Consider the following 26,002-nt stretch of genomic DNA (forward strand, 5'->3'; position numbering starts at 1 on the left):
GCTGCTTTTTTCATCGGGGAAACTCCAGACTATAAAATGTCTATATTGCTGGTTAAACAGCCTGGATAATTTTAAGGTTTGTTTACCTGCTGGTTCTCTAAAAGCTGTTAGGTGGCTGATAGTGAGACTGATTTCTTTTTTTTCATTAAACAGCAGAGTCAGCATGTAAGAGCCTTGATTGCCTATGAAACAGTTTTGTTCAAGGTGAAAGAGCAGGAAGAAGCCATTTCTCAGGCTACAGTTCCCTGTAACTTGTCCTTGTACAAAAGCACGATGATCCAAACTACAAGTTTGGTGCTCTGGAGGCCTTTACAGATCCTAGAATCATGCAGTAGTTTGGGTTGGAAGGGCCCTTAAAGACCATCTGGTTCCAACCCCCCTGCCATGGGCAGGGACACCCTCCACTAGCCCAGGTTGCCCAAAGCCCCATCCAACCTGGCCTTGAACACTGCCAGGGAGCCAGGGGCAGCCACAGCTTCTCTGGGCAACCTGTGCCAGGGCCTCAGCACCCTCACAGGGAAGGATTTCTGCCTCAGATCCCATCTCCATCTCCCCTCCTGCAGCTTAAGGTCATTACCCCTTGTCCTGTCACTCCCTGCCCTTGTAAACAGGCCCTCTCCGGCTTTCAAAAATGATAGAGGATGATTTTTATAACCCATGCAGACAGCTTCTTACTTATACTCCTCATCCATCATTTGCTACCCAGGTAATGATAGCAGTTACTTATGTGCATACAGCTTTAAAGTATGAACCCTGCACACAAATGCACAGACTTTTTTTTTATTAAGGCATGATGATGTTTCTTTTTTCACAGGCTGGTAGATGCAATCTGTTAGCATTTTGCTATGTGTGTAATGAACATGTATTATTGATGTGGGGATGTGAGAGTGTATCTGCTTTAATTTATTATTTACTACTTAAAGCCACCCTTGCTAGTAATCTCTGGAACTGCATATGATTTTTGGTGTGTAAGGCTACCTGAGAGGGTAGATCACTTGGGCTTAAAGGACTGCTCTCCTTCAGTACTAGAATGAGATCCCGTGCTTCCACCTGTCCGTTGGCTGAAGCCGAGCGTATATAGGTGGGCCCCCGCACTGTCATTGCCTGACGTAGGCTCCTGAACGAATGCTCAACAACAGTGCACACCTAATAGTTACGTATGGTAAATCTTTCGTTCTTGATCGTACTAGTGGTAATGTGAATGTGCTCCCCTACTGTGGGAAGAAATAAGCCAGAATGCGAAGGATGGTGAAAGGTTTGAGTCATCTTTTCACTTGTTATTCCTTGTTGAATGTGCTCTTACAGGTAGTCCTGGACGCTGTTGTGCTGATGCCTGTAGTCCCTTCCCAGAGCTCCCTTTCCTTTAAGCTCTCCAAGATCACCTGGTTTGTCTTCTGTTAACACTTATCCAAAAGATAAATTTGGTCAATCACAACATCCAGACTAGTTAATGAAATGCGAAATGCTGGTGCTCCAAAGAATGTTAAAACTTGTGGATTTTTTTGGATCGGGGTGGGGGGAATAGATTGTGCCGTGGATCTTGATATTTCCAAAGATGAGTGTACTCAGTTTGGTCTTCTGCTGGAAACTCTGACACTGAAGTAGTGAACGACAGGTTCAGCTAAAGGGAAAGGCTTGCTTATGTCCTAAAATGCCTCTGACATAAGATGCTAAAAATGAAGTGTATTATTAGAAGCATTGCATCTCATCTTATCTTAGAAAAGTGTATGTGGAGGACGTGGAGGTTTCTTGAGCTGTCTGACACCCAACCACAGAGGTTTTCCAGATGAAATCTTCATAGCTTATCTGATAGTAGGAAACAAGGTACTCTGTGGCTGCTACCATTCACATTCTGTGACAGAAAGAGGTAAGATACCTATTTTTTCCTTAAGAAAAAAACAAAATCACTTGTGAAGTCTTTGTCACCCTAGTTGAGGTATCAGTTAACGGTAAACTGCTGATTTATTCCATCTTGTGCTAAAAATATTACTTACAAATAAATGTTTTACATATTTTGAATTTTCTTATAAAAAAAAAAAGAATCTTTAATTTCAAGTAGTTCATAATGCTTTTGCTTTCCTTAACAAAATTGAAATTCACTCTGAATGTTTCTGGGAATAAATTAATGCTTCGTTCACTTTTTTCTTCCTTCCATGCCTAGGAAGAATATTGTGTTTTCTAGAGGAAAAAGCTCTCATGAAAGCCTGAGATAATGTGACTTTCTCTCCTAAGTAACTACTAAATGTGTGTGTGGGGGAAAAAACCTCAAAGCTACAAGAGTAAAGGCTATAGAGCCTGTCTTTATGGAAAAGCAATCCAAGATGACTCCTCTCAGTAGATAATATTAGTGACAGTATTTACTAACGTGGAAAAAGTACTCGATGAAGCGAAAACTGTTAAAGCTCTATGCTGCTTGTGATTAGAGGGGACTAGAAAGGCTTGGTGGACTAAGGTTTTGTTCATTTCATGCCATACAATTCCAAGAAGCTGCAAAATGAGTAATTCTGTACATTTTGTAGTTCTTGGTTTCTCTGGCTTTCATGAACTTCCATGTTTCAGTTTTTAGGTCAGGAGAGGAAGTAGAGCTTCTCCTTTATTAGAAATGCAGCAAGCTGCTGAAGGAAGTGACCAGTGTACTGGGATTGTCAGTGCATTTTTGCTTTTTCAAGTTTTGATAAAATTCTCGTTGAAATCTCATTTGTGTGAAGAACTGGCAGCTCCACAGGGATTTCATAATGGAAGAAGCAAATGGATTGCATTTTTTTTGTTGTCCTTGTAGCTGGAGTTAGTTAATTGATTTGTCCTCCTGAAAACCTCAATGTGGTGTGTTTTGAAGTGTAGAGGTGTGTTGGCAGAAATTTTGTTATGCTTTTTAATAATATCCCAAGTTTTTTGAATATGTGTCTCTCCTCGTTAATCTCTCAAACTATATTTAGAACTTCAATTTTTGGAGAAAATTGAAGCAATGTGATGTGTGAATATTCTATGGGTTGAATTTGGGACTTGAATACCTAGTTGGGTGTTTAGCTGGTATCTGTACTCTCTTGCATCTTCAAAGCAAAAATGGGAAAATTTTTTGGTGTGTTTTTACCCCATAGATCTCTGTAGTAAGCAGCCCTTCTCTGCTTTTGGTAGGTTTGGAAAGTCCTTAATCACAAACTTCCATTTATGTGGTACGTCCTCTAATCTGAAATGTGAGAGTGCATGAATGATGGCTTAGTAGCAACTCTCCTACTAATGTAATCTTTTTCCTTTTTGAACCTGCAAGTTCAAATGAGACCTAATTTGTCCTTTCAGTGAACTGAATTTTTTAAATTGATGCAGGCATATCTCTTATGAAGAGTACTGATGTACTGCTTGCTGTTACTACAGGTTTTTGTCATTTGTTTATGGTAATATGTGCCAAGTAACTGTGAATCCCATCAGCTCTATTTTTTTTGGCTGAATCTTACTGCCTTTTTGCAATGGCTTGTGGTTTTCTTTTTAAATATTTGCCTTTCGTGATTTGTGTGGTTTAGGATGACCAGTCACACAGGAGTATCAACATTGACCAATTTACAAAAACCTGGAACTTGAATGCTGTTGATCTTATCTAGTCAGTAAATATTACCCTTGGACCATCTGAATTTCATATGTCACACAGCATGGTGCCTGTCAATGCTATTTAACAAATAATTGTGTTCATTACCATGGTTGCTTTACACTGGGTTGTGTTTTGAAATTTAAGATGTCTGTTCATTGTGGAAGATGTTGATGAAAGTGAAGGTTGATGTTGATGTTTCCATTTGTGAAATGAACACAGTGAGAAGAGAAAACTTGCTCATCCTGCCCCTTGCAACCCTTTCCAGCAAGGAGAGCAGAGGCCTCTCCTGCAGGTTCAGTCAGATTCTGGCCCTTCAACTCTGAACGTGACTGCAAAGGTCACAATTTGTATTAATTATGATGATGGTCTGTATGATAGATGCAACTGTCCCTTACCTTTTGATCATTACTAATGGGTTTAGAATGTAAACATTGCTTTATATCCCTCCATTTATGAAACTGAGTTATGAAAAAGATAGGAAGTTCTGGAGTAGATAGTGCCCCGTTAGTTCTTGGGAATGCTGGCGATACGTTAGGCTCCAGGTAGTGTGTGCTCTAAGTTTAGGCTAAAGGCACTTGAAACTTCCCTGTCAAGCTCTGCCTTCCACTTGTTGCACTGACTTGCTGCATGCGCTTGAGTACAAATATGCTTCTGCATAGCCCCATTTCCACTTCAGTCAGATGTGCACAGAAACAGGGTGCTTGCCACCTATTTATTTGAGGAAACTCCTTCAGAGTCAGGCCTTAGATGGAGCAGGGTTGTGTGAACTGAAACGGTGCTGTGATCCTTAGAAATGTTGTGGTACCTGCCTCCCATAGGGCTCGGTATCAGTCCAGCAATTACAGTTCGCTGAATGTGAATATTCCTTAACTTTATTAAAAAAGCCTGATGTTAGCTTGCTGCCTTCAGCGTTAAGGATGTGTTTCCTCTGACAACTTTACGCTTGTATGCTGAGAGTGGGAAAGCTGTATCACCGAAGGTGCTTTTGGCTTTTAATTCACAGCCGAAAGCTTCGGGTCTATCAACGGGCAGCCCTTTGCGGTGGAGACTGTTACCCCTTGGAACTTCGGTTGGTGATTTCAGATTCGTGTCCCTTATCCTCCTCTCTCCTGCACCTGACAGTTCCTTGACACTTGTAATGGCAGTATCCTTTATGTAACCATAGTAACACAGTGCTTTTTTTTTTCATGGCAGGAATTGAATTTGCCAAGGACAATGCGGTGCTGTTAGGCAGCTGGGACTGGGAGCTCTATTTCTGCTGTTTCATGAGAAATATGAAGGGGGGGCTGCATTTGGGGAAGGATGAGCAGAGGAGGAGAGTGAAATCGAAAGATAAAATGGTTGTTTTGTCTTTAAGCTTGTAAAGCCCCCTGTGGGAAAACACTCAGAGGGACTTTTTTCTGACACACCTGAGGCTTGAAGTTCAATCTGGTTTTGTTATCTTGTGTTTGCTAAGGAAAGATGAGCAAGAACACTTATTAGGAGAGTTTCCAAATGAAGGCTGCACATCATGGAATTCGCTCTAAAATACTCCATTTTCATTATAAATCTCTTAGACCTAATTAAAGGTTTTGGCTTAAAATAATGTGAATTTTGACAATATAAAAATACCATTTAAAAGGCACAATGTATTTAATTTCTTTGCTAGCTTGGAAGTAACCATCACTCACACCAGATACTGGTTCTGCTATACTTTTTCTGGTGGGAGTTCTTCAGGCATCCTAATTATTTTCTAATATATTTTAAGGCAGGTACATTCAAGTCTCTGCTTGCAGCTGTGAGGATGAAAAGAACCCTTTAGTTGGTCAAATAGCCAAAAAGCTTTGTAAATTTTAACAAAACCTTGATGCAAGTTCACTGCTCTTTTGATTACAACCTGCGTATCTTTTCATTCTCAAATCTATGATGAAAATATTAATGTATTGTGAGATTTCATAAATAGTAGCTTTTAGTTCCAAAACCAGTGGTCACAGTTGCTGAAAGCAATTAAAGAATATATGTATACCTGATTGTCAATTGTCTATAATTCTTTTTAAAATGCTTAATACTGAACCCAAAGCCTTATGAATGCAGGGATTAATTAAGCAAAATGAATACAAAATATTCGTCTGGGTTCAGACCTGAAAATTTCACTAATAGCTATGTATAGCAATAGCTTTCTGAAAGCCACAGATTTTTATGAATAATTCTCCAAACTCATTAACTGATTTTATCTTCTAGGATACAGCCATTTCTTTCCCGTTTCTTTGCCTTATTCATCCATCACTGTTGAAAAAATTGCCTCTGAATAAAAATTTGTCAAACACACCTGCAGATATAAAACTGTGGTGGACTTCTATAGCCTCCAGACAGGGGTGATAAATCCCAGAGGGCTCCTAGTGTGCAGATATTGACCTGAGCATCTGAACTTTGTGGAATTTGGACAAATATCTAGAAGACCTGCTTAGCTTTAAAAGCCCATTCATGCCTAAAATGATATCTTGGCTCTGGCTTATTCAGAGACTGAAATGTCAGAATAAATTGAGGCTTATTAAAAGAAAAAAGGCAGGAGGATAAGAATAGTACAAAATCTAGTTTATAGCTCGTAACTTCCCAAGACCAAGTGTAATAGAAATCTTTAAATATTTAAGACATAAAAGCAAGTTTTGCACTTTTTTTAGTACCTGCAGTTGGTTCATACTCACTTCTGGCAAGATTTGGTAAAGATGGTTCTCTTGTGTAACTGTCTCCTGAGTGTTCATCTAAGCATATGTGCATGTACATGGGTCATGAAGTGAGTAAAAGCTATTTAATAATTGTAACAAATTACAGGTGGCAAAAAAGAAAGGTACCAGAGCAAGCATTCTTAGGAATGTATTTCTTCTGTAAAACTGTGGTGGTTGGGTCTTCTGATGTGGTAGAAAGTTAAACTGGCAACTGAGGCAATACTGTTAAGGAAATAAGAAATAGAACATTGAGTACAAATTTGGTTTTGAAGGTGTTTGAGGATCAGTTTTCCTCTATACACCTATCAAGATACACTGTTGTTGAAACAATATAGAGCTTCTTCCACTGCAAAATCAAGTAATGTTCTTCAGTATACAGAAGCCTTGCAACTAGTGCAAAATAGATTTGTTTTTTTAATCTCCAGATTTGAACAAAGTGTGTGGGGGTGTGTGTGATTAGAACACCTGTTTTTCAGTCAGTAGAAAAATGTTTCTTTTGTACTTTGGCTACCTGGGCAAATTGTTTGGGAGCAGTGAGGTGGAAGAGTGGTGGAATTGTAGACTCTTCAAAGATTTAATTGTTAAAAGGCATGGTCAATCTGTATTTAAAACTCTTCATCAGTTTCTAAAGTAACAAGTAATGTCAGGAGTCTGTATGTTTGCATGAGAATTGAGGAAAAACCACAGGGTATAAGCCTTGAAGAACTGTTTAGTGTCTTTGAAATTCTAAGAGAGAAAGGGGCACACCAAGCCCATGTACCCAAAGATTTAAGCCTTGTCCAAATTCAAGTTTGTCATTGCTGAGCTTTGGAATGACATAAGCTTGTTTTCCTGACTCCCTGAGATTTTGAACCAGCTTTTGTCCTTCTCTGTAGATACAAAGCTTCCCTCATATTACTTTTCAGTGCAAATCATACCTTTCTTACCTCCTTATATTATCTTCAGTATAGCAGTTACTTGTTACACCATCCCAAATGAACACTGCTGTCTTAAGAGCAGGCCAACTTAAAATGGACTGAAAAGCATAACCATAGACTGGTTTGGGTGGGCAGGGACCTCCCAGCCCATCCAGTCCCACCCCTGCCATGGGCAGGGACACCTTCCACTAGCCCAGGTTGCCCAAAGCCCCATCCAACCTGGCCTTGAACACTGCCAGGGAGCCAGGGGCAGCCACAGCTTCTCTGGGCAACCTGTGCCAGGGCCTCAGCACCCTCATGGGGAAGAAGTTCTTCCTAATATCTAATCTAAATTGACCCACCTTCAGCTTTAAACCCATTCCCCTTGTCCTGTCACTCCCTGCCCTTGTAAACAGTCCCCCTCCAGCTTTCTTGTAGGTCTGCTCTAGGGACTGGAAGGCTGCTATAATAAAGCAACAGGATCGGCATTTCAACTGCTCTGTACGTTTTTAGGGAACTTAACAGCTGCACTGTCTAATATTCAGAATGTTGAAATTATTTTTCTCTGTGTGAAAAGATCACAAACTTTTGTGAGGCTTCAATGCAAAACACTGTAGTGAAACAGCTCATGTTAGACAGCATCAAATAGACAAGTGGGTAAAAACTAGTTTCTCTCTCCTGGTGTGAGTTTGTTTCATTGCTTGTAACGTTGTGTTCACTAGTGACAAGGGGGTAAGGTGGTGTGTTGCAGTGTGTTGCAATATCTGGATTTCATTAAATTTTAAACCTTCATTTGGAGGACTTTCTGAACAAGAAATTTAATGATTTGTTGGGTGAGCGTGGAAAGGTCTAAGGTTTGTCTTGTATAGCTGTTCAAAAGTAAACTTTCAGGTGGGACTGCCAGCATTGCAGATTCTATTGTTGGGCTGAGAGATATTGGGAATTCTCCTTTGGTAAGTTTTGTTATATCTGCTTGATTTGAATTGAAATGGCAAAGTTTTTTGTGGGACGGTTATTTATGAAGAAACAAGTAGTTATGAGAAAGCATGGCAGGGACTATTTCTATATCAAAAGGGTGATAATTCCTTTGAATTAGGAGGGAAAGTGTGGTTCCTTCTGTGCTCTTTCCAAACCAGTTCACTGGGCCATAATTAAGCTCAGAAGTAGAAGAAAGATATTTCTTTGCTTTTTGGAGTATATTGTTCTCACCCAGCTGTTGATTTATAGCTTGAAGCCAATATAGAATTTTTATTCTCTGATTATCCTTTCTATGGTGAGATACTTAAGAATGACTAAGTACGTGGGTGTGGGACCAGAAGATTAAATCTGTCCCCTTGCTGAGAGGCATTTGCAAAAATGTTTACCTGTTTTGGCTCTGATGCTAAAACTATATACTGTGCAATGGGGGAACAAGCAATGTATGCTCTGTGGGACTGTGTGTCTGTGCCCACACAAGATGTGTGCCTATGACTTCCGTGCAATGCACAAACTTTAAATCGGTAGCTGAAAGTCATAAATGTTGTGAGTTTTGTAGTTTTGTATGTCCAAACTCAAAGGCTAATTTCTATATTATTGGTTTGAGGGTTTTACAAATACCAATCTCTACTTTCTTCTGAAAGCTCCAGCCTGTTCGCCTTTCTATCGTAACAGTAAGGAACAGTTTTCTGCCTCGTGTTGTGAACAGGCAGCAAAAATAGCAGACAGTGCCAGGTGTGTGTGATGTCTCAAATGCTAAGTGGGTCCCCAATACAGCTACTGTGTTTTTTCAGAAATGTCATGTCCAGTAAGATGGAGTCCTTGAAGATCTCGGAGAAGCAGCTGGTCAAAATTGAGGTGGTTGATGAAAATATTAAATGAAAATAAGACTTGGTTCTTTTCAGAGGAAACTGCAGACATCTTTGGCAAAAACTCTGATCTCAAAGGGGAAGAGAAAGTTCCTCCCCTTCTCTACTTGTTTTTATAGAATGGTCATGTTAAAGGATTGTGATATGCTTACTGTAAAACTTAGGAACAGTCTTCTTCCAATTAGTTTGTTTTCTTGGAATACATTGAGGAAAGGAATTTTAGGAGTTCAGATCCCTAAAAAGTGAACATGGGGGCTTGTTAGAGCCATTTTATTTATCCAGATTTGCTGAAGAAATGCTGTTTAGTACCAGAGTGTGAAGTTCTCCTCTGTCACTGAGGTACTTGCTGGTTCTAGTTCCTCCCGTGCCTGCTTGACTGTATTTTTGTCAGTCCTTGGAAGTATGAAGAAAAATTTGTAAACCTTTCCAAGTATTTTTCTCTGTTAATATTCTGTGGCAGTAAAAGTCATCCTTTTTTCCTTTTTTTTTCTTGCATGGGACTTAAGCGTATTGACTTGAATAAATTATTACCATTTGAGGTATCCTTTCTGTAGTTAAGTTGTAAAGTGTAAGTAGGTGTAGGTAAGAATAGCTATTACTTCTTTATGCAAGCATAGAGTACATCTAGAGAAGAAAAAGAAATGTTGTTAATGTTTTTTTTTAGAAACTAATTTAAAGAGGGCAAGAGAGTATTGCTGAAATGAAAAGAGAAGTTAGAGAATGTTTCTTGCACAGCAGAAGCAAGTATTTTCTTCCAAGAGGTAGGATCCTCATAGTGGTTAACAAGATCAAGGCCAGGCTTAAAAAACCCCACCTTCCCAAGAAAAAAATCCCAAACCCCAAACAAACCTAAACCAACAAGTAGACTTCATGGAAAAATCCTATTGCAGTGTTTTGGTATTGTGTGTTCCCCCCAAAATAGATGTTACTGGCTGAGAATTATTGTTCTTTAGAATGAAAAGATGCAATTTGGTCTCTCTCGATACTGTATTTGTATTTGCCTTTGGGCAATGTGATGTGCAGATTGTGTACAGTGCAGTAGAAGCTGTGATTGCAAGCATGTGTATGTGTACCTGAACTAGCTTTATTTGAACAGTTTAAGTCCTACCAACAGTGAAGCCACAACATTTTTAGCACAGCCTGTGTGCTCAGGCAAGTGTACCCAGTGTCCCAGCTGGGACTGTGCAGTTTGTGCTAAAGCTGTGTTGCCATGACTCCGTAGCCAGTGGTACCTAGGCAAAGTAGATTAAAGCTAGCCCAGGAACATCTGCTGTTTGTGCGCTGCAATCTGTTACCTGAAGGCAGAATGAGGTCTATCAACTGCTCAGAAGGAAAGCTCTTGCAAAGAAATGAAGCTATAGAAATGAGAAGCAGGAACTCGGAGTCCCTGGAGCAGGTGGAGGCTACTAGAAGGGAGTAAGGCTAACTCCATTCAATAGATGTGCAGGGGAAAAAAAAAATCGATCCCAAAATACCCATTTAAAGAGGGAGAGTGACATCTTGTGGACTCAGCATGCAACTCGCCCAACAGAAATTTAGAGTCGGACCATTCATGCTTAGTAAGAGTTAGTTTTAACTGCTGTTTTGTCCTGCTGCCTGAAAGTGGGGGGTAGATGAACATGCAGCAGTTCAGTATTTGAATGCTGTATGAAACTGTTCTGGGATGGCATGACAAAACACTGCATAAGCAATGTGTGAGGTCACTTGTGTATTTTGGAAAGGTCTTAAGAAAGTGTCACTAAGTGAGGTTAAGAGGCTTCAAACCAGTCATACCTGTTGTAAATCAGCTATGAATTTACTGTCTTCCGTTGTTTTCTCTTTGCATCCTCAAATATGAAGTATGAACCTTGTGTTTTTCTTGTTCGGGCTTTAAACCAGAGTGTTTCATAGGGACTTATACAAATCTAATTGCTTCTGTTTTCCTGTCTCATATTGCAGCAGTCAGCAGAGCAGCCAGCAGAGCAGCCACGATGATGACTCGTCCCGATTCTTGAGCCCTCTTATGCGTGACGACAGGTAAGTCTGTCTGTGGCTGAATTGGGGGAGTCCCTGGAACCACTCAGTGAAATTACGTGGGCTGGGCTGGTGGATGTCCTTATTTATTTTTCCCTGTATCGCTCAGTTGTTTAATAAGAAGTGTGACTTACATGGGTCTTATCAATGTCTAAAAAGATGCATTTTTTTCATCTACTTTAAAGTGGAACTTGAGGGACAAAGGCATCCAACTCCTGAAGTAGCCTGCATTTTCTTTGGAGACTTGTTCTCCAAAACTGTAGCTGGTGTAGATGGCTTCTTCAAACTTGCTGTGTCTTGATCATTAGCAGCTCTGATCCTTAAAAATACACAAGTGAAATTTCACATGTGGTTCTTGTCCTCAGCAAAGACAATATTGACCTTAGCTGTTGTATTTCACTTCTGATGCATTGTGACAGTCCTGAGGTATCTAGAGTTCATGTGTAGCAGCTGGGTGAGAACTGCTATGAAGTTGCAGAAGAAACTTAAGTTTCTTGTACTTTGGGTTGATTAATGACTGCTTCAAATTGCAGCATAGGCACAAAAGCTGTTGAAAAATGAATGCTTATTTTTGTGTGTGACTTATTATTGTTGCTTTGCTGAGAGCCATATGATTAAGAGTTTTGCTGTATCTTGTAGTTCATCCTTTGAGCCTGATTCTGCTTTATTTTTTTTTCTACTATGCATAAACTATGAGCCCTGAGCTACTGCCACCTTTCTATCCCAGGCCAGCTCATGCAGGCCTGTTTCCCTACTAACATCCTTGGGTCCAGGACTTTGGTTTCTGAAATTCCCATTTTTTTTTTTGTTACTGCATTGCACAGTGGAGTTATGTTGCATTTTACTTAGCTGATCTTGTGACTGTGGGTTATAGAGTGCCTGCAGGGAGGGCATATGCCAAGAGCTGGGAACTGCTTCCTTTGCGCTGGTGTGTAGCGGATTATGAGAAGCATCTGAATGTGGCGTCTTCCACTCTGCGTGCTTGTATCTGGGCATGGTCCCTCAGAGCGTGGTTTTGGGTCTGTTATTCCACATAAGCTGTCTCTGAGGTCAGAGATCTTTCTTACTAACTGTGTAGTAGGGCAAATGCTTACCAAACTTAATTCCTTGCTACGATGTCAAAGGCCAATGAATTGAGTAAGAACTGAGTGGCAGCTGATTAGGCATCTGAGGAATTGACTCACTTGAGAGAACATCCTGACCCTGAAGAGCTAATTAATATCCCAACAGAGTTTGGCTCAGAATTAGCACTTGGTAGTTGTAGCTAACCTTTTCCTCCATATGTTTCACACCAATTATCAGTGTTTCTGGTGCTGCGGAGCCTGGCATAATTGACTAGTGGGGAGTGGTGTTTGCAACCAGGAAATAATCTGACAGCAAAGCAGATGAGTACTTAGATCGTAACTGGGCTTCCTCTGCGTAACGCATGTTGTTATACCATTTGATCTGGGATTTCACAGGTTAACCAGAGTTGGGCTTTACTAATACTCAGATGAGGGATTTCTGGGCATAGCAAGAAGGGAATAATTTGGAAGTGCTGTCTGTTTCAGATGTAGACTAAACTGGAGCCTTTAGACTGGTGCTAAGAGTATCGTCCTGTCTAGAAAGGTTATGTTTTAGGTGCAGCACAATCAATCTCAGACCTACCTATGCAAAGCCAGGGTGATGTTGAGCCTGCTGACCTCCCTTACTGGGGACCTGCAATATTCCTGCTGCCTAGATTTAATTCCAGGTAACTTTTGTTTTCAGAGGATGCTGATGCTATAAAATGATCCATGTGAGGGCTAGTAAATTGTCTTTGCCACTTTGGTTTTTTCCCCTCCTTTGTCAATGTAATTGCTTCAGGCTCTGCTGGTATAGGCTTCCTTTGGATACTGGTGTCTCATGCTCATGAAACTTAACCAAAAAATAACTCCAACACTTTTTGAGTTTCATATCATGTGTGAAGCTCAGCATGAATTAGTAAGAAGGCTAACAGAACCTTTGAGAGTTTGCTATCTGCTATTCCTGTTAGCAACATTGAAGGTTGTTTCTGAGGTGGTGTATCTTGAATCTGCTAGACACTCGAAAACTCAACGAGGAGGGTCTTTCTTGCTGTTTTTATGGTGGTGTTTTTGACCACTAGCAAAAGGTCCTCCACCCACAGGCTTGGAGCTCTTTCTGTTACAAAGACCTACTGCAGTTCTGGTCACTTGATCAATTGACTATTGTACAGCAGCTCTTAAAAAAACCCAACAAAAAACCCCACACCAAACCCAAGCAAAAACATAACCACCCAGGGCTTCAGCAGTCCTGTAAGTTGTGACAAGATCAGCAGAGTAGGGCAGCAGAAGAGGGGAGAACAAGAAACCATGTGGTATATACTGAAAGGTGCACCTTCTCTTGGCATGCTGCCTCTAATATCACAGGCACAAAGGAGCCTGTGCTGCACTTGAAGGCTTAAAGAGCAAGCAAGGATCTGCACCAACCTCACTACGTCTGGGAAAGTGCTGAAAGAAGCTACCTGAGCCAAAAGTAAAAGAATGCTGAGTTGCTAAGTTGACTCTGGGATAAAAAAAAAAGTAATGTATTCATAGTTGAGGATGGCTGAAATCTGGACTAGGCATAACAAAGATCTACACTGCCTGCCTAATCTTACTGTAAAAGATGGTACAAGCGTGTGCTGCTAGCGGAGCTAAAATCTCTGATGGCTTTTCCAGGATCATATTCCAACCTGCATGTCTTTTCAGAGAAGACTGATAACTTTGTCCCACTGCTGGCAGATGCCTTCGGTGCTCTAGCAATTCTTTTTCTTGAGGTGCAAGCACTGCTGTTGGCTTGTGCGTTGTGAAGTACTGCCATGGTCCAGAACCCATACCCTGAAAAGGTGTCCTGCAGTACAGCAGTGAAGCAGGTTTGCCATCTGCGTGTCTCTTCTCTGAGGAAAAAGCTTTTCTTCTGCAAAGTCATGTAAGTTGTCTTGTCTGTCGTGCCTGGTTCTTTATGCTGAGAGAGAGCTTGTACAGGTTTTATTTTGTCTTGGGGTAACTATGTGCTTTACAGGTATTTTTAGAGCCACAGAAAGGAGAAGTTAGTGGGATGTGCTACAGAGTGTCAGGTTTTGCATGAACTTAGGGCTCAGTTCCCTGCTGGCTGATTGCCTGGGTGAGTCGTTTCATGTTGTGACTTAGGAAATAAGGAAAATTTATTTTCCTTGCATGATAATAGATGGTGGATTAAGTCAGAGTTGCTCAGATGCTGAAACACCACAACTGTGTAAGTACAAAGACAGGTGGAGCGGAGTTACTTAAGGTCTAAATAATGGTGCTCACAATAGTAGCTTGACCTAAAGTAATTCAAAGAGTGGATAAGGTTGGAATGAAGACAGCTAGAGACTTCAGTGAGATGTGTGTGTACAACAGATGCCATATTCACTGTGATGAGACAAGGTTATGTATGAATTACCTTAAGCTTACATCTAGATTAAGTCCAAGTTTGTAAGCCTATTTCTTCTTGATCCAAGGACTTGTTCTTTGTCACGAACCTGAGATGCTTATCAGGTTTAGGATGCTGAGTATCTTTTAATTAAGGGTACAAGTTAAGCTACTGACCTGGAGGAAAAATCACTCCTTGAACTTGTACTCAGTCTCAGGAGGAGACAACCTGGTGAAGAGGGAGCAGCATGAAAAGCACTAGGCTACAGAGAAATGGAGGGGAAAGAAGTGACTGGCAGTTTACAAGGGATCATATCAAAATTATTTATGTTGGAGATCAGATCAAAATCAAGGAAATAGGGAAGAGCGTTTAGTTTTAAAATATCTGAGTTTGATATGTCATACATCTTGGCTGCAGTTTAATTAGTCCCTTAACAGTATTTTATTCTGATAGTTCTAAGGCTGCAGAGCTTGTTTTTTTCCTTTGCATAAGCTAGTAAGAGTCTTTCAAATAAGGCATTGAAATTCACAAAAGAGAGCTTGCAAGATGAGGAAACTGCTTAAGACATAGGCAAGTTTAAGAAATTCTGCCTGTTGCTTGAATTCCCAGGAGGTTGCTGTAAAGATCAGAAAGGAGGTCAAACTTCAAAAGTGTGCCAAAATTTACATCCTTGGTGTGTGTGTAAGAGGTCAGGATAAATTCCATATTTTATTTATGTACCCAAGGCTTGCTTATGCTGCATCTTCCTAGCCTGTGTCCCTTTCCCCTTGATACAAAGATGTTGGCACTAACGTACCATGCCCCTGTTTGCCCGCAAGTGGAGGCACAGCAAAGATTGCTACCTCTGCAGCTTCAGGGAGAGTTGAAGGTTTTTTCCCATTGCTTAGGGCAGCTGAAGGTAGGTGAGAACTGAGAGCAAAACATGGCCATGCGTGCTGGGCCTGTTCTTGGAAGGGTAGGGGCTAACAGAGCCCAGTGACCCTTGGTTTTATGTCTGGATGTGATGATGCTGCAAGGAACAGAGTGCAGTAGCTGTCTGCCACCTGAGCTGTGCCAACCCATGCAGCACAGCCTCCTGCGTTAACAAGAAAAGCTTACTGGAGTAAAAGGGAATGGATGCTGTTTTAAAGGTGGTGATTAAGTAGAAGCCAGCTGCTGCTTTCTAGTATGAGTGTAAAATTTGGGGAGACTAGCTTGCTGCTCTTTCTGACAGTGCTTGCTGTAAGGGATGCCTGAATTTCAAGTCCTTGGTAGGAAGGATCCTAATACTAGTCAAATCCCTGAGTGGCTTTTATCGATCACAGATGGATGCCTGATGCATCATCTTTAGGAAGGTTTTCAAAAGTGGTGCTAAAGACCCTGTTGTGGAGAAGACTTGGAGGCTAATGAGTTCTCAGACCAGAACCCTGATGCTCTTGCAGTAACTTTAGGGTGAGTTTGGATTTGGATCTAGTGCCAACCTGAGTCAGCTGGACTTAAATAGAAAGTTTAACCAGAATAGCTCAAGCCTCCTTTGTCATGTAGGAAAGATAGTTAATATTTAGCTTCAGAGCTAGTATCCTTTTCCCCCTTCTCACCTTCTGGTTGCTGCTGCTTCCTGAACCCCAACGTTGATTCTCTGCTATGGAAGACAAGAGCAGCTTAAGATCAGCTCTCTTCCACTTGGATTGCCAGACTGGCTACTTTCAGCAGAATTACTGTGAATGGCAATACCACCTGCTCTCTGCTCCTCACATGCCAACTTTGTTATTTCTTTTGAAGATAGGCTGTTGTTAATTGCAGAGTATGCCTGTGTTCTGCTGTCAGTGAAGGTAAGACTGTTCTTTTCGTAGAAAGTCAGTATTGAATTTGATTCATCAAAATTGTCCTCCGCTTGCGATCTCTCCCTTTCTTGTTCTTTAATCTTAAGGTGACTGAACTGAGAGCACTTTGAAGCCAGAGGGATTGTTCCTGTTGTTCCTTCCTCCATGACTGTCTGAGGTATTGAAGAACCTTGGTTTGTCTTACTGGGGCCAGAGACAAGCAAGAGACCTTGCAGGATTAACTGGCTTCCTTGTGCCTTTTCCTGTGTTTGGTAGTGGTTGCTCAGAGCATGGGAGCCTGGAGCTTTGAAGAGTTCAGAGCAAACTTGAGAGCAGGATATTTTCATGCTATCTATAGTAATGTAGTCAAATATACCTCTGGGCATTATCTGATTGCTACTCATGAGACCAGTTTCATTGATGTCATGGAGAGTTTTTGTGCAGACAGTAAGTAAAATGGATCGTGTGAATCTCCACCATCACTAAAAAGAAATAATTCTTAAAATTTGTCCCTCTGTTCAAGCTGTCATGGCAAAATGATACCTGCCTATTTCCCTTCTAAAAGCAGTTAGCTCTGAGACAGCTTGCGGTGTGAGAACTTCCATACAGATCAGTAATGTAACTTTACAAGAAATGGCGTGGTCTTACTCTAGCTGTGACAGCAGGACAAACCAGGATTTGGATCTTGCTTCTCCATTTCTCGATCAGTTCTGTCTCTATGGGACCAGTCTTAATTAAGATTATAAACCCCAATGTGCCTTGTGTATTGCTGAATGCAGAGGAGGTCTGACAGACCTCACATGGCTGCGTCACTAGCTCGTGATGCTTGGGAACATGAGGAGGAGGTGAAGAGGCGTTTTAATGTCCCTCTTTTTCCTTATCTGAGACACAGGACAGACTCCTTACCCTTCCTTCCTGTTTCCAAGAGCAGAAGTTTCAGTTGTGTAACTGCACTTCACTTGCAGACCTTAAGTAACGGTCACCCCATCAGCTCTGTATCCTCTGGGAGCACTGTGATTCTCAGAATATTACAGCAGCTATCTCGAAGCACGTGGAGAAGCGGCAGAAAAAAGTGGGTAGGAGGCTGGAATGCATTATAACTAACCATCCCCTTTCATAGGTTTCTTGTTCTGTACATAAGCTTCCTTGGCCCTTGTCAGCAGGCTTTTTTGTGCAGCGTCCGGTCAGCTGCTGAGCAGCTTGCATGGTTTCACCTTGCAACAGAGCACTCGCTGTGCCTCTGAGCCTTCCCTGTATTGCGAGCAGCAGGTCTGAGGGAGTTAAGCTATCAGCTGGATGCTGAAGATCATGCTGGCACCTATAGCTTGGTTTGAGCTAATCAAAGTTATTTCCCTGTGCTCCTTGGACAGAATTTCCTGGTGTAACTAACCTGCTTAGATGTATTCCAGGCTTTGCTTGCTAACCTCTAACGACGAGTGGTGCAGTGGCTGTGGTGCAGAATGTGTTGCGCTTCCAGCTTCCTTTTCCTGCTTGCATCTTCTACCCAGGACTTTTTTTGAGTAGCCATTGCTGCGAGATGCCAACTGGCTGTTGCGAGCAAGGCTGGTTGTTTAGAGGACTAATTTAGATTTGTTCTGCTTGCACCTCCTTCCGTTTCATACCAAGTGTGTGTGTGGGGGGGAATTCTGAGAGGGAAAGTGTTGGCATTAAGCCTGTCTTTAGGGCCTCTTGAGATTGTCTGAAAATGGCCCAATTGTTGACCAAATAAAGGGCAAGTTCAGTAAAGAAAGACAAGGCCATTGTGGGCTTCTGTTGCAGCAGAACTTCTGTTCTGCTATAAAATTAGCCATGAGAGAGCCTCAGGGAACTTAACTGATTTCAGTCTCTCACAGCCAGAGCTAGGGGGCTTCAAAGATTCAGAGAAGTGAAGGTTTTTTAGGGAGCCTGATACCTAATTCTGTTAGCGTGTGGCCAGGTTTATGCGGTGATGCAGGGAGTGACTGCCATAGAACCTCTGTCACAGACTTTAAATCTCTAGGCCAGAGTTTCCCAAGGTGTAGAACACATCCCTTTTGATGGGGATGCCCTTTTAAGCTGGGGTGTGGCCTGGGACACTTGTAGGGGCTATAACTATCCTTCCAATTTTGTTGCATGTGCTCAAACTTGAAGGGTCTGGGAATTTTAACTGTGCCAGTGATCTCTCCTTCTCTTCATAACACTTGTAGCAACGAACTGATGCTAGAAATCAGGGCAAGGTTTCCTCAAAGAGCATCATGTAGGCAATACCTCTTTGTTTCCCTGTCAGAGAAACCCACCTTCCTTCATGCTGGGAGCTTTTTAACCGAGATGTCATTAGAAACCGAGATGTACTTATGAGTCATGTCATGAATGTGCCTGGTGATCCTGCTGCAAAAAAAGCTTTGAAAGTATATTGTTCCTTGCTTCTATCTTATGTGGTGTGACTGATTAATACAGTGCAGTAAAACAAAGGTGATGTACACCATCCTGTTTTATTTTAACAGCTCTTCAGGTCCCCTTTTCCTAATGTCTTTTCCTTGTGAAGGGAAGGAGATGTTTGGGGAAACAGCTGGGCAGACACCAAAAAAAAGTACATCTCAAAATATTATTCTGGAGTTCTGTGTTACTTTTTCAGTCTTTAACCAGATCTCTTTCTCCTGGGTGCCGCGCCCCCCCCCCCCCCCCCCCCCGCGAATAGCTGCAAATCTAGTTGGTCATGTGTTACTGAAATCTTTTGTTAATATTATTTGCATACCGCAATGCCTAGGATCCCTGCTCATAGTCTGGCACCTGGTGTGCTATTTAAGTGGAAGCAAAAGGTGATCTTAGCTGCACAGAACTCAAATGTTCAATCTAAGCCAACAGTCAGTTGATGGAGAAGACAAAAAGTATGGGAGGATGCAGATAACAGAAGTTGTCCTTTAGCTTCTCTGTGGCCTTTGGGGCCAAAAAGCCCTAGTTTGAAAGGGGCGTTTCCCTCTTCAGAATACTGCCTGGGAGGTTGAAATTATGCTAGTTAATAATCAATAATAAAAGACTAAAATGTGATGCCAGACAGACATCCCAGCTGAAGAGGGGACCACATATGGTATCTTGGCTTGTGCTGACTGTTGACTATTCAAGTTAGCAGATTGAGCTGCTGATCGTGGTCACTCCACTGCTTGGAATTACAAACCCCTGTACTAAGGGTGGCAAGAGAGATACTATGTACTTATTACAGAAGTGGTGTCTAGTATCTCTCTTGCCACCCTTAGTACAGGGGTTTGTAATTCCAAGCAGTGGAGTGAGAAGGGTGTCTCAAGGTATAGTAACTCACTTGAGTTGGTACAGCTTTAATCTACCTTGATTGTTAATAAGAGCTCAAAGATTTCAAGCTTTACCTGACAGTCTTGGAGATGAGATGGAGCAAAATCTCCTAATTTGTAATGTACTCTTCATGTGCAGTGGGCATAGAAAAGATGATAAATACTCGAGTGACTAGGTTGGGAGAAGTATTGCGTGAATAAGCAGGTTAAAACCCACCTGTTGAGCCAATAAATTGATAGACAGGACTGGCATAGGTTGAAGGGCAGAAACTGAAGGCTTTTTTACAGCATTTTTATAGTTCTTCCCACCTCAATTTTTTGAGAGTCTGGGACCATAGTATATGTCTAAATTAAAACTGGTGTTGCTGTTCACAGCCCTGGCTTTCTGGCGAATCGCTTAGGGAAGCGGAATGCACAGAGAGGCTGATAGTCCTGCCTAAGCTTCGGACTGCACCTGGAGGAGAAAGTGCTGTTGAGCCATGCTGCTGCTGCCTCAGCTTCCCCTGAGACTCTGGCAGGTTATATGAGCGGTGGAAGAGGATCTGGGAACAGCTCTTTTTCAGCTTGAATGCATGTGCTTCTGCCCTTACAGAGACCTTTTGCAGGCCCTTTTTTACTGTGTGGTCGTCAGCTGTTTCTGAAACCCAGCTGCTCAGTGCAGGATACTTCTTACTTTTCTGTAGGGATGAAAAAATTCCCCCCCAAACTCTAAGGGCATTTGTCTGAACTGTGAATTAAAATTATTTTGGATTTACTTTGTGAAACATCCTCCTACTCTTATAAGATAGCAGCTCTCTGTTGTACAGATGGCTCTCAATGAGTCCCTGAACAAATCAGCTTTTCCCTAACTTTACAGTCAGCACACAAACACTTTATCAGGCCTCTTCCATGCTTTTAGTGCTATATATCTTTGGCATATGCAAGTATTTGCAATGTTTACTTTGGAAAATATGTGCATCTTTATACTTCATAGTTGGCTGTCTAAATGAGGAAATACCAAGCATTCAAAATAAATTGTAATACAAAATAAAGAAGCAGAAACAACTTGGGGTGGGGAGGAGGGGAGTTGTGTGGTTGATGGTAAGTGTGTCTTTAATTCTCGCTGCATTCTGTGACCATAGGAAATAAGATGCTATTTGGAAATGCAGCGCACAAAGAATAGCTGCTTAATGTAAGATGTAGTTAAATGGTACGTACCTTATGAAGAGATTGCTCCAACTTTTTTACCTGCCTCTTTTTATGTACCTCTTCTCTGCCCTGAGATTGTAACTCCATTTAGCAGAGTGTTGAACACACATAGTAAGAGGACCTCATCTGTGTGTTCCTGGGAAGAAGTGTTAATTGGTGCTGGTTTGTTGGTGGGAGAAGGGGGCATCTTAATCATCAGGCAGAAAGTGTAGAGAGTCCCCTGTGGAGACCTGATAGCTCAGACCGAGCTGCTCAGGCTGCTCCATTTACCAGTGGATCAGAGAGTCTTGGCAGAAAAGGCAAAGAGCAGAAAAACTTCCTTGTAATGGGTTGGCCAGGCTTGGAACATCCTTTTATGGACTGTACCTCTGCAAGCCATACCCTGGCTTCTTCCTGAGCTAAACACCCATGCCTTTCACCAAGAAGAAAATTGGTAGTGATGTTGATCTTCAAACCAGTTTTTTTTCCCCCTGTTTCAGGAGACTTGGGAAAAGCTGTGTTAGCTTGCACCAGGGAATGGACCATCTAGTTCAAGAGAAATGGTAGTTGGTTAATTCTGGCCTTGAGAGTTTCATCCTGGTAACTATTAACCTCAAACTCTTTTTGTTTCAATAGAAAATTCTTAAATTTGCTTGGGCTTTTGCATCTTATTCCATAGCAGCAGCATATCTGGCAGAGAGACTTAAAGGCAGCTGTGCCTTTAAAATTGAATTGCCTGTGATGGAAGAAATCTGAGAGCAGAGAAAGGAGACCTGTGCCTCTTGCGCAGATCAAGCTCTTTGGAGATTTCTCCATAGCTCTGCCTTCTCATCAGCCTAGTCACTGCTCCTTCCCTCTGGGGCCAAACTGCAGTGACTACAATAATATCAGTAAAAGCCGTTCTAGAACTGTCTCAATGGTGGCATTACATCTTTCCACGGTGGATTCTGAGGTCACTGCTCCGTGCTGCTTTTTCCCCCAAACTACTGTGCATGTGTAAACAAGCTGGGATTCCATCCTCTTTCAATTCAACAGTGTTTTGCTCCCTTGCTGCTGAAGTGACGCTTCCTCAGATTGCTGGGGAGCACATTGGCACTTGGACAGACTTCCCCATTTCTGCAGATGACTGTAACCGTGTGAGTGCTCGCTGACCTCTGCATTTCTTCTTTTCCTTCTCTCTCCTTGTTTTTCTTCCCATCCATTTTTTTTTCTTGGCCTTTGCAGAGTATTTGTTGTGCATTTTGGTGATAAGATGGCAGCATGCGTCTCCCCGCTGCACCATGCATCGTAACAAGGTCAGGCATTGTAATGATACTCGCCGAGGTCTGTCCTTGAGCCCCTCTGCTTTTTTCCTGTTCTCCTGCAAGTTTGACCTAATACTTTTCCTTTCCCTCTTAAGTACTCTGCCCCAAATCTTCAGTTGTAGTGTGCTGTTATGTGCTCTCTCCCTAACCCCTTCCTCTTGTTTAAATGGCATGCCATATGTAATATGGGCTTGCTTGATGGATGGGAGTCTAACAGTTTCCGGCACTGTAAGATTTTGTTATTTCTGTACTCTGGAAAAGAAACTTTGCTTCAGGCTTAGACATGTAAATCCTCAGACTTCTTTATGTGAGCTTGAGCCGGCGGCTGTTCTGTGCAGTACCTGCCATGCATCAGTCCCCTCAGAAACTAGGAATCTCTATCCTGGGTTCCCCAGTGCAGCGTAGCTTTGGGAAAACAGGCATCCTCTGTATTGTATTCCTATTTGCAGACTGTCATCCTCTGTTCTATCCTGTTGCTGATGCCACTGGAAGACCTCTCAAACATGCAAGAGATAGTGAGTGACTTGGGCTGTGGGGAGGATTTCACTACTTACCTGAAATGCCTCTCTGTAAACTGGAAGCTTGTGTTTAAGACCTGAGTCTTGAGCCCCTGCTTTTAGCTACTTTCTTCTGTCTTGAGTTTCAGAAATGAAGGATCTAGGACCTTTCCCTTCCTTTCATCAATTTGCAGTCATTCCTCTAGGGTTTTTATCGTTAAAACCAAATATTGTGGTGTATGTTCTTGCTATGAGGCTTTCACCCATTTATCTGAAACATCTGAAGGTGTTTTTTTTTTTGCCCAGGATATGATACTGTCTTAGACATCCCACGGGTCCAGATATGTACAGAAGGGTTTGTTTCTCTGGTGTGCTATCTACCTGTGTGTCTATGGATTATACCTTAGGCAGTGCCAGCCCAAAGACTGAAGGTTATTGGACTCCATATAAAGATTTTGTTCCATGTACTTGAAATGCTTTTAAGTTAAACAGATCCAAAGTGTCTTGGCTGTTAGGCATTTTAAAGGACTTGGATTTTGAGAGACCAGATGTTCAGCAATATTCTGAGTGAAAATCTTGTTCTGTTAAGGTATTGGGCTATAGTGTGATGTGACTTCATGCCATGAGTTATTTCAGAATATCTTCACCTAAATGAAAAGGGAGATGATCAGGCTGCGATATTTCTGCCCAATTAATGAAGTCTTATTGCTTTTTTCACTGCAAGTTATTTGCAAAGGAATGTAAAAATTAAAGATGGCTTTTCATTCCCTGACAAATTCAAATCAAGGAGGAGTTTCTCTATGAAGCATGCCATGAGTCATGAAGTTTTCTGTTGTTAGCTTGCCCCTTTTCAGAGTGACTAAGTCTCTTTCTGGGGTGGAGGAGGTTATTGCACCATGTCAAGCAAATGGAAGGTTAAGAGTTCAAACATGCAAGACAATGAGGAGAAAGAGCCAAAGGACTGCATGAAAGCGGCGGCCCTCTTCTGTTACAGTATTGCTCAAGAAAGAAGCAGTAGCAATCTGATTCATCCCAGTTTCTCCACTCTCCTGATACTTGACCCTCTTTCTCCTTTCACCGTAGTATTCTTTCTTCTCCAAAGTCTCCATAGAGGATTATTTTTCTTCACCTTCTGATGGAGGGGAGCTTCTCTCCATTCTCTTCTTCCAGGATAGCTGAAGCTACTTCTATGATGCTGTCCTACTTTTCTCTCCTTTCCAAGACCCGAAGTTACAACTTGCATGCCATGACAAATGCTGCACTTGCATAGCTTAGAAGTGGCTTACAGACACTTTCTGTTTACAGTGTGACTACAACTCCCATGATGCCAAGAGTGCAAAATGCATATTTTTCTTTCTGGAAATGAAGCCTCACGTGACTTCCCAGCTGCTGCACCAAAGAGGGAGTCCTTTCTGAGATTTTTCCTGGGGAGATGGAGATGTGCAGCTTCCAGATGCATGTGATTTTTTTTTTTTCCCTGACAGCAGAGCTGCAGAACACTGACTTTGGGAAGGATTCAGGAGTTTATCCATCTGGCACATTTTCCTGGGGATCTGTACACTAAGGTGCATAGCAGTTGAACTATCTCTTCCTTATGTTCTGGCATTCCTCATAGCAGTTCTTTATCTCTCCCCATAACACTTTCTGATTTGCTTCTAGTTTTCTCTCCTACTAGTTCTGTTACTAACAGGTTTTGTTTTGCATGCATGTTTCAAAAAGGGGTTTTTAGTGCACCCCTAACTCCTGCAGACTTTCCTTTCTTGCCATATGGGAGAATCAAGCCGTGGCTGATGCCTCACGGGTAGCATGCTGCACTCTGTGCCTGCAGGTTGTGTACCTTTTCTAGTGAAGTAATCTGAGCCTTCTAAGCCCTCTGTTTCTGTGTTGAGGGTACTTCAATAAATAAGTTTTTTCAGCTGCTATGAATCTTTGAGGTGAGTCTGCTCTCTGGTTAGCGTGAAGTTTAGAACTGTAGTAGCGATGGGCAGTAGTAAAGCCACAATGATGTATCTGTACAGAGGATGCCCTAATGGCTGTGCGTTGTGACAGTGTGTGACTATTTGAAGAGGCAGTGACACTTGCAGGTGGTGCTTATAACAAGCAATGTTTTCTAATTTGTAAGATAATTACGAGCTCAAACCCTGAGCTAATGTGACTATTGCTGTAGCTATTTCTAGAGCTTCTAATTCTTACCCAGACTTTGTGTCATAGTGGGTTGTTCCCTTCAAAAAAGTGGACTTCCTCAGGGCACGTTTCCTGTTTGCTCTTAAGTTCATGAGCTATTGCACCCTGCTGGAACTGCAGATAGTCTCTGCTGTGAAGAGACTGAAACATAGAAAAAACAACTGTTTCTGAATTGTGAAGTCAGGCTTTACTGGTCCTCTGGCTTAGGATTTGCTGAAGGTCCTTTGTGAGGCTGTTGTAGTGTTTTTCCCACCATGCTGCTGTAATTACTCGTAGCAAAATGCAGATAAGGGAGTAGGCTGCTATTAGTGACTTCAGTGGCCCCATAAAAGAGGGGTTAGGGAGAAGATTGTCCACAGTGTGTGCACTTGCTATTTGTATATCTTTGCACTGGATATTTTATGGTTACTTTTTGGATGACTGTGTGTCATCAATATTATAGCATAGGAGGCATTTGGATACCCATCTAGTCTGCAACAAGGATTACAATCCTTACCTCATGCATGGAGTGTAACTCAGATGGTGTGGTAGTATTTTTCCTATGTGGCATTGGGTGTGTTGAAGCTACGTTATATCCACAGCAATGCTTGGGATGGAGATTTTTAAAATGTGTTCATGAGATGGGCTTTATGTTCCAGACGAGCCTGAGGTTGGGGTATTTGAATATGCTGAGTAAAAAGGTGAAGTGTGCCAGCATTGATTGTATAAGCAGGTGACTGCGTCACAACAGAAACACATACCAGACATATATATTTTCTCTATGCTGAGACAGGACTTGGCAGGAGTGTTCTCTGTATATATTGTATTCTGATGGCCCTTGTTAGAGGTCGTTTGAGTGCTAAGTATTGTTGTCTGTCTGTGAACTGCTCTTTCCTGTTTATATTGCACATCTGCATGAGTGGCATCTGATCTATATTCCAGTGCATACTAATGGCAGGACTGCAAAATACTTAATAAAATAAAACCCAGCGGGTCTGCTCTGTGTGCGTACGCCCGTGCGCAAGGGAGTAGTAGCGGTACGGTTTTGCAGAGGCTACATAGCCGCCTTTCAATGCGTGTAAACTGTTTAGCGCGTTGTAAATCATTTCCCAGTGCCCCTGGTCTTTGTGTACTATACTGCGGTGCCTGAGCACAGCGTGCTGCGCTGTTGTATGAATAAGCACTTTCAAGCAGTGATGTTTCTAGCCCTCAGAGGCTCTTAATTTGACTGAGCTCTGCAGTGTTTTTTCTACCTCCCTTCCAGCCAGGATTGCTCATGTCTGTCTGGTTTGCCAGAGCGCTCTGAGGAGTTGCGTACAACGGTTCCTGG

At 42.0% G+C, this 26,002-nt stretch overlaps 1 protein-coding gene across 15 annotated transcripts in view; it reads left to right on the forward strand.

Moving 5' to 3' along the window:
- Positions 1 to 26,002, forward strand: part of GRAMD1B (GRAM domain containing 1B) — a 134,307-nt gene that overhangs the window by 39,827 nt on the left and 68,478 nt on the right. For 9 of the 15 annotated variants that reach the window (XR_012838783.1, XR_012838784.1, XR_012838782.1 and 6 more), the window contains exon 2: positions 10,967 to 11,044. Coding sequence is in view for 6 of the 15 variants with exons in the window: in XM_075774755.1 (XP_075630870.1) it covers positions 10,967 to 11,044 (78 nt within the window). In the remaining 9 variants the exon portion in view is untranslated. Of the gene's footprint in view, positions 1 to 8,118; positions 8,138 to 10,966; positions 11,045 to 16,364; positions 16,436 to 23,819; positions 24,075 to 26,002 lie in introns of those variants that run through there. The other 6 variants (XR_012838785.1, XR_012838786.1, XR_012838787.1 and 3 more) reach the window with 5 other exon arrangements.

The sequence above is a fragment of the Balearica regulorum genome, chromosome 23 (assembly GCF_011004875.1).
Source record: "Balearica regulorum gibbericeps isolate bBalReg1 chromosome 23, bBalReg1.pri, whole genome shotgun sequence".
Taxonomy (NCBI): Eukaryota; Metazoa; Chordata; class Aves; order Gruiformes; family Gruidae; genus Balearica; species Balearica regulorum.